The sequence below is a fragment of the Antrostomus carolinensis genome, unplaced genomic scaffold (genome assembly GCF_000700745.2).
Source record: "Antrostomus carolinensis isolate BGI_N321 unplaced genomic scaffold, ASM70074v2 scaffold16179, whole genome shotgun sequence".
In the NCBI taxonomy this organism is placed as follows: Eukaryota; Metazoa; Chordata; class Aves; order Caprimulgiformes; family Caprimulgidae; genus Antrostomus; species Antrostomus carolinensis.
The window spans coordinates 1-8,008 of NW_010338006.1; the positions used below are offsets into that span (position 1 = coordinate 1).

The 8,008-nt window shown below is 39.1% G+C and overlaps 1 protein-coding gene across 1 annotated transcript; it reads left to right on the forward strand.

Moving 5' to 3' along the window:
• Positions 1 to 122: 122 nt before the first annotated feature.
• Positions 123 to 5,544, forward strand: LOC104530698 (claspin-like; the record flags this gene model as incomplete). The annotated part of the gene is made up of 12 exons (XM_029086842.1): positions 123 to 283; positions 379 to 605; positions 830 to 944; positions 1,642 to 1,723; positions 2,052 to 2,176; positions 2,772 to 2,936; positions 3,031 to 3,152; positions 3,379 to 3,503; positions 3,986 to 4,088; positions 4,776 to 4,858; positions 5,060 to 5,221; positions 5,431 to 5,544. Coding segments are annotated over 12 exons (1,584 nt in total), but the record flags the coding sequence as incomplete, so codon positions are not given.
• Positions 5,545 to 8,008: the final 2,464 nt, after the last annotated feature.

The window sequence follows — 8,008 nt, forward strand, 5'->3', positions numbered from 1 at the left end:
CATATTTGACTCGTGCATTGTGTTAATCCTTAAAACAGCTTAAAAGTTTTATCCCATTCTTGCTTTTGAATTCTAGGCTTGCAAAACAAATAGCTTGTGTATTTTTATATTCTTCTGACTAGAGCTCAGGAAAGACATCTGAGCCCTCTCTTCCCATAGAAGATTCCCAGGACCTGTATAATGCCTCTCCTGAGCCCAAGAGTTTATTTCCAGGGGCTGGGGAGTCACAGTTTCAATTTTCTCTGGAAGATGACACTCAGAGCCAACTGCTTGATGCTGATGGGTAAGTAATAGGGGTAAAGGATGGCATTTCATGTCATTTTTAACAGAAATAGGACAGACCAGCAAGATTTTTTCTAACTACAGACTTTCTTTCAGGTTCTTGAACGTTGGACAACATAGGAATAAATACCAGTCCTCAAAGCATCAGCTGACCCTGGCTAGTATGGATGAGAACGCGATGGACGCCAATATGGATGAACTGCTGGACCTGTGTTCTGGACAGTTTAGCAGTCAGGCTGAACACGTGCCAAGTACCAGCAGCAACAAAAAGCAGAACATGGAAGAATTGCTCAGTCTTTGTTCAGGAAAATTTGTGTCTCAGAGTATGTCCTGAATTCTGTTTTCAGCTTTGCTAATTAATTGATTTATAAGCTTTATGCTAAAGTACCTTTTAGTTCTGGGTACTGATGCAGAATGTGGAACTTCTGAGAGTTCTAACAATTTGTCGCCTTTGTGGTAGCTTGCTGTCGTTTCTAGGATGCTCTCTAACATTTTAAGAGTATAAATATATCTGTCTAATAAGTTGCCATCTTACTACTTTTTGTAGGAGATTCTCCAACATGGGCATCTTCAGTTTCTTCCAAGGCAGAAAAAGACAGTGACGTAGAAGATCCAATGGCAGAAGCTCTAGCACTTTGTTCAGGCTCCTTTCCCACAGACAGGTCAGCATTGTTCTTCCTAAAATTTACAAAAGTTTATAGCAGTAGTCATCTTGTTTCTCTCTTAATGTGTGTTCTTGTTTGACATGGATTCAAAATACTGTAAGCAAAAGTTCAGTCTGTTTTGGAGGTGGAGAGAGGAATGCAGAGAGGAATTGCTCAGCAACCACTCTCTAAATCAGCACCTTACACTGTTTCCCACAGCTGCTGTGAAGGGAAATTCTTTGTCTTTCACTGACAGTGAAAGAAGTGTTGAACTTCAAACTGGGCAAAGGTTGTTAGAATGTAGGACTTCATGGTTCTGTTCTGGGCTGTTGCCGAACTACAGGAACCAGAACCAAGTGTTAGTACTTGCATTTTCTCCACTGGTTAAACTGGAAAGGTATATGGCTACCTGATAAAAGGATAATGAAGCTTAACAAATGGGAATGCTAGAGGGATCCAAGAGGAATTTTAGAGGGAAACAAACTCAGCATTTAATATTGGCCCATGGTTTCTGCAACTGAAGACCTGATGTTTTAAAACAGAGAATTGGGGCATTTAAAACTAAATGCTGTTGAGAGACTGTAGCTCTTTGAACACTCACAGGAATTATCTGACACCAGCTATCGTGATGGTTGAAATCTTGCTGTGAATTATTGTGAAGCCATCATTGGAGGTGAAATAAAAACGTGCATTTCTTTGATTTACTGTCCTTTAGGGAAGAGGAAGGTGAGGAGGAGCAAGAAGAACTTGGTGACTTTCAGCTGTTAACAGACGACAATGCCTTTGATAGCGAAGAGGTACAAACTGATAGAGCAAAGCGACTGCTGCAGCATTCTGACTGAGAACACCAATTAGCTACTTACTTTTTTAATATAAACATCAATGCAAAGTGTTGTGACTTCCAGAACAAGCTACTGACACATTTTTAAGAGCAGTGTTTGCATCATTTAAAATGTCTCCTTAACATAATGTTATACTGGATAAAGCATCTTAGCATAGCAAATCCTCTGAAAAGTCTCTGGTGTTTTAGTCTGTGTTTGTTGATTGAAGAACAGGAGAAGCTGTCATTACAAAGCAATCCACTGTCAGAAATTCCTTAATTTCTGAAGACTTTCTCTTTGATAGGATGAGAAAAGTAGAGACAGTGATGCTGAAGAGGAAGAAATGAATGATGAAGAAATGAATGATGAAGAAATGAATGATGAAGACGAAGAACTGCTGAGACATAGACAGGGTTTGAAGAAAAAACTGTAAGTACATCTTTTTTGTATCTGAATTGCCAGAATAAAATATTAATAACATTAGAAGTTTAGTCTATAATTATTCCCTCCCCAGCATTAGTAGCTAATGTTTATATGGTGTTGGCTCTGGCTGGTGTTTTGCTTTGGTGCTGTCACATTGTATTAGTTTAACTATGTTGCTGGTGTGTTATAGAAGATTTCTGTTACAATTTTCGTTGTAGATGGAAATCAAAATGCCACAATGAAAGCAATGCAACATTTTTTTGACCAAAAAGTATGCAGGAGTATTGCTGTCATTCCTCATGTCTTAAGATCTTTATTTGTTCTAGTAAGTAAAACATCTAGTTGGCAGTTATCATTACCATCACATTTGGTAGGCAACTGGCAAAGTGGATGACAATAATTTGGGGTGTTGTATGTTGACAGACTGTGTATGGAAATGTGCAAGAGCTCAAGTCTTAGTCTTTTAAAAAATAAAGATGAATCATAATTTCTCATTTAGGATATGTGTTGATTTTATGTCAAAAGATAAATCTTGCTTTCAGAAGATTTGTGTGATGATTATTGGTCTACTGAACTGAACTCTTTCAATGTTGTTTTATAGAAAGCTGCAGGATTTCATGGAAGAGGAGGCAGAGCTGTCTGGGAGTGATGTGGGAAGTGAGGATGAATATGATGGTGAAGACTTGGATGAATACGAAGAAGAGATTATTGATGAGGAGCTCCCTAGTGAAGTGGAATTAGAAAGTCAAATACAGAAAGTACACATGTCAGTGCCAGTATTAGTATCTATTTGTGTGTGTGAAGTCATGGCTCTTGGATAGAACCTGGGCTCACCTCCTCCCCTTCTCCTGTGTTGATAGGAAGGCGATGCTTGATGATGACAAACGTCAGTTACGCTTGTACCAGGAGAGATACCTGATTGATGGTGACCTGCATAGCGATGGCCCTGGCAGGATGAGGAGATTCAGATGGAAAAATATAGGTGCCTTTCTGATCTATGGTTAATAGTGGGGGTGAAAGATTGGAAAGATTGTGTGTGTATGAAATACCACTCAGTAGTCCTGCAGGGTAAATAAAGTCTTTCACCAATAAACTGGGTTGGGGAGCGTGTCTGGTTTTAGTTGTTTTCATTTGAGGTTTTTTTACTAGTCTGTGTATTTTATACCTCTTTTAAAACTGATGGCTAATGTTTATTTTTCTTTGTCTAGATTATGATTCACAGATCGACTTGTTTCAGAGAGAGTCAGATAATGAGGATGAAAATGAAGAGTTTGAGACAGAAGTGAAATGGAGGAAAGAGCGATTTGAACGAGAACAGTGGCTCCGTGAGCAGGTATCAGTCTTTATACCCTTGTTAGATGTTAAACTGTTAGTTCCTCAAGTTAAACTCTGTAAAAAAAAATACTGTTCATAAGAGTATCTTTGTTTTTCATTCTGCTCTTTCTCTTGTACAAGTATTGTACAGAGAGAGAGAGAAGCTAATTCAGAAGGGACAGGCAAAACAACTATGTTTTGAAAAAAGTCAGCTTCAAAGCTGGAATAAGTCTTATTCTGGGAGTGTAATTTCAAGTTTTAGAGGTTTCAGTATTAGGTCAGCTTTGTCAGCTGGATGTGATACTACAAGTTTGCTGTTCATTAGCAGAAGGAGGATGATAAAGTATCTAAGAATTTCTAATAAACTTTTACAGTAGGAAGTAAAGTAAATAAAAAATAATAATTTACATAACGAAAGGACTTGGTCTACTTAAAATAATGAAATGTTCACTCTTAATATGAACTTTTTCAATTTTATAAAGTGTCTTCTCTCTGCTACAGAAGGAAAAAAATAAAGAGCAGGAGGAGGAGGAAGAAATCGGTGAAGACAGCCAATTCATGAAACTAGCAAAAAAAGTAACAGCTAAATCCCTACAGAAGAAAGGTAAGTTTACTTTTTATTGAAGTGACAGTCAAATAAGAGAAAGAAAGCTTAACTTCCAGTCAGCACTTGTGGTCTCCAGTGAAGCAGGCCATGGATCAGAAAACTCATGTCTAGTTTTCTTACACAAGTCAGAGCTCATGTCTTCCAGCACTTGAAAAACTAAAGGTATAAAAGCATTGGAAACATGCAACTGCAAGGTTCATTACAATTGTGTGTATTTATTTAATAGACTAGTATGTTACTTCTTGGGGAAAAAAAAGTGGTAGAGTGAAAATACTTCCTTCTACATCTTTGTTCAGTCTTTTATTCTGCCTTTGCTTGCCTTTAAGTTACAGAGAAGGGGACTGTAAGTGACATTCAGCCTAGCAGTTTCTCCAGATACCTGTGACTTAAGGAAAAACTATGTAATGTAGTGAAAATAAATTAAAGTTTGCCTTGGTTGTGGCAAAAACGTGACTCCAAGTGTACAAAGCTGTTTCAAAACCACATTTTCCCTTCTGGCTGATAAGACTAATTGCTGGAGTCATCTATCAGTTGTATAGCTCATGGTATAAGTTGATGCAGATTTTTTTTTCCACCCCCACAGTATTTACTGTCTGTTGTCCTTTCTAAGTTCCTCAGTTTGATATAAAATTATATTCTCTCAAAGGAAGTTCAGAAACTGACATTTTCCTTTGTCTCTGCTAGTGAGCCCAGCAGCAGTGGTACAAGACACAACGCTACTGCCCAGGAACCCCTTTGAAACATTCAGCCCTGCCAGTGACATCCAGGTTGGTAATGGTTCTAAAAACTGGTATTTCCAAATGGCACCTGTAGGACACAGCAAAGTCAGCTGACCCCAGACTGGCCATTCCTGGTTTGTATGGTAGAGTAACATTTTAGTAGGGAGTAGTCTTTTCTATTGAGTAACCTACTAAAAGAGCTGTCTCGTTCGTGTGAGTGGTTTAATGCAGCATTTCTTTGATCTCCAGATAAAAAATGGATCTCTCTTGAACAGACCTAAAGCTGTCCTTCAGAAACTAGCAGCAATGTCAGATCTTAATCCAAACGCACCTCGAAATTCAAGGAATTTTGTCTTTCATACACTTTCCCCTGAGAAAAGTGAAGAGGCAAAGAAGAAATCAAAACTTGAGGTAAAGAATTGTGTGGAATGTGCTGCCAGTTGTGTAGATTATTTAAATGTACAGCCACTAAGCATTGCCAAGTCGTTAAGAGCTTTGCTGTTTTAAATATTCTTTATCATTTCCTAGCATGTGCTCTCGTACCAAATGATTATCTCATAACATAGGATTTAAACTTTTTGGAGATACTGAATATTCTCATGTATCCTACTCTCCTGTAGGTGAAGAAGAGAGGTCCTACTGCAGTAGTAACATCTCTGGCCAAACGGCCCAGGGTAGAGAGCACAGAGGAAACAAGTCAAAGCCGAAGCATATTCCAGTACTTGGAGAGCTGAATGTTTCTGTTCAGGGCCAGAGGTTGTATCTCACTCTTTGGGGTTTGTTTTGCAAAGCTGCCAGCAATCATCAGGAAGGTGAACAAATTGCTGTATGTTCTCCTGCTGCCACTTAATTCACAAGTTCCAGCAATTGCCAGGCAATGGTCTTGTTTATTCCCCTTTGTTTTTTCTCAGTGCTCCGTGGCAAATGAGAGCACAAAATCCACTGTTGGAATGAAATGCTCACTTGGTCTTTCCCAAGCATTAAGGAAACTTACACTACTCTGTACTGTCCTCACAGAACCTCACCTGTTTCTGTGGTGTCAGTTCCATCTGCAAATACTGTTTGTGTGCCAGGTGTGATGCAGAAATGCTGCAGTTAGCTTAAAGCACAGATGAAGGACTTATTTCTGCAGTTTTGGGTAAGAAGAAAGCAGTGTTAACGGTGGCAGGACCTATGTTGTTTACACTTGTGGTATGAAGGCAGCTGTGCCTTCCTCCAATCTCTTCTCTGATGTTAAGCATTTATTAACTTGACATTTAAGAAGCTCTAATTTATATTTGAAATGTATGATTTTAAAAAAGTTCTTGGGTCTTTTATGAGGCAGTTGGATAAGGATTTCTTTCCAGGTTTTTATTCCTGTTTATATTCTTACACATGCATATGAATGTGTGTGTGGAGAGGGAAGAATGTGAATAACAGATGTGGGAGAGGAAAAGGAAGTGTGTCAGGGTTTTGTATTTGCTTTTGGGGGGAGAGTTTGGTTTGTTTTGCCCAACTGAAGGCTCTCTTAAATCACCTATTCTGTTGTTTTCATGCAAGCTGTTCCTCACCCAAGAGAAATCAACCATTTCTGAACCACTAGTAATGAAAGGTCTCTCTAGAATGAGGAAATGAGATAATAAGGAACCATCATTCACAACTATTGTAAATAGTGTGAAGAAATTTGAGTTAGAACATCCAGCATTCCTGACATTTCCAATGATGTGTTGGATGTGTTAAAGCAGAGACCAGATAATGGTAAGACAGTGGCCTGCTCTGTGAGACCAAACATCTTTGTAGGACTTCACATCACATTCCCAGACTGCTGACTGCTGGAGAAGTATCCTGAACTGTAAATTTTGTAACATCACAAGCACACGCCTGGTGTGCTACATGTAAATATTTTACTGTATATTATGTTTATAAAGAGTTATGGTACTAATTGGGGTGCAATTTTACAATAAAACATGGTTTTAATTTTGGAGGCAGTTGGAATTAATTTACAAGCTTTCCCTCAGTTGTGTGTATGTGGGGATTTGTTTTCCAAAACGTTTGTCTATCTTGGTCTCTTTTTCATTGCTGCTTTTCTTTCATAGCCACAACTAAGCCCTTCAGTAGGAACAGCTGCAATAATCTTGCAATACAACAAAAACAACCCCCTCTGTGTTTATTGGAGTGTAAATTCTCAAGTCCTTAAGTCTCCCACTTAAGATTGCATACAATGCTTGGCCCTAAGAATGTTTCTTTTCACTTCCATAGTTTTGGTTTTGTTAGTTTCTAGACAAAACTTCATCTGTCATTGGCTTGAGGCTGCTTATTTCAGTGCATTCTGGCAACTCTCAGTATACCTGGATTGGGGATGGGAGCTTGAGGGAAGAGAATGAAGGAGGAAAGGTCATTTATTAGATGTTTGTTGAAGATCAGCACAACTAAAAGCAAGTAAATATCCAGTTAATTCTTTACCACAGTGTTTGCACTGATTTGTAAGTTGTACTTACACAGATTTACTGGGCAAAAACATTTTGAAGCTGCAGAATTCAGCATCTTTCCCTAATTTTGCTGATAATAGCTGCCACTAGAGAGCAGCACGAGAATGCTCGTCCTCTAGCAAAGGGGGAGGCAGAATGATTAAAGCTTAAACTGTACTCTTGACTTAAGGGGAAATTATAGTTTTCTGTGCTCTATGGTATTGCAAAGGATTATATTTATAGTGACTGAACTGCTGCATTTTTGCATTAGAAGGTGGTGGCTTGAAGGGCACCTTTAGAGGGTTGGCTTTTTCCTCGTGGGCTCACTGGCCTCTCCTCAGCGTGTCCTGGCCACAACAATGGCACTTGTTTCGCTTTCCCTTTAGAATTTTCCTTTCAAAATCTGTTTTGCTTGTTCCAGAGCCAAGAGTAAAAAAATATCATTGGATCTCAAGAGCTTTTAAATTGAAATAGATGGAATGGGAAGATTTCTTACCTCTCTTGTTCAGAGTAAATGTTTCCCCCACAACAACCTTTCAGGAGTTGAGGGTTTGCTAAATGCTGTGGGGAAGCATGACATCCCAGCCCAGAAATTCACTGCAGGGGAGCATGTTCTGAGCTGTGTTGTGAGGAGGCAGGAGTGGGAGACCAGGGTGAGTCCTGTCAGAGCTGGAATCGCAATAGCAGGAGGGGTTGGGCACCTGCTGAAATGCTGCTGCCGCTGCTTATTGTGCCAGACTCCATCTTCCCA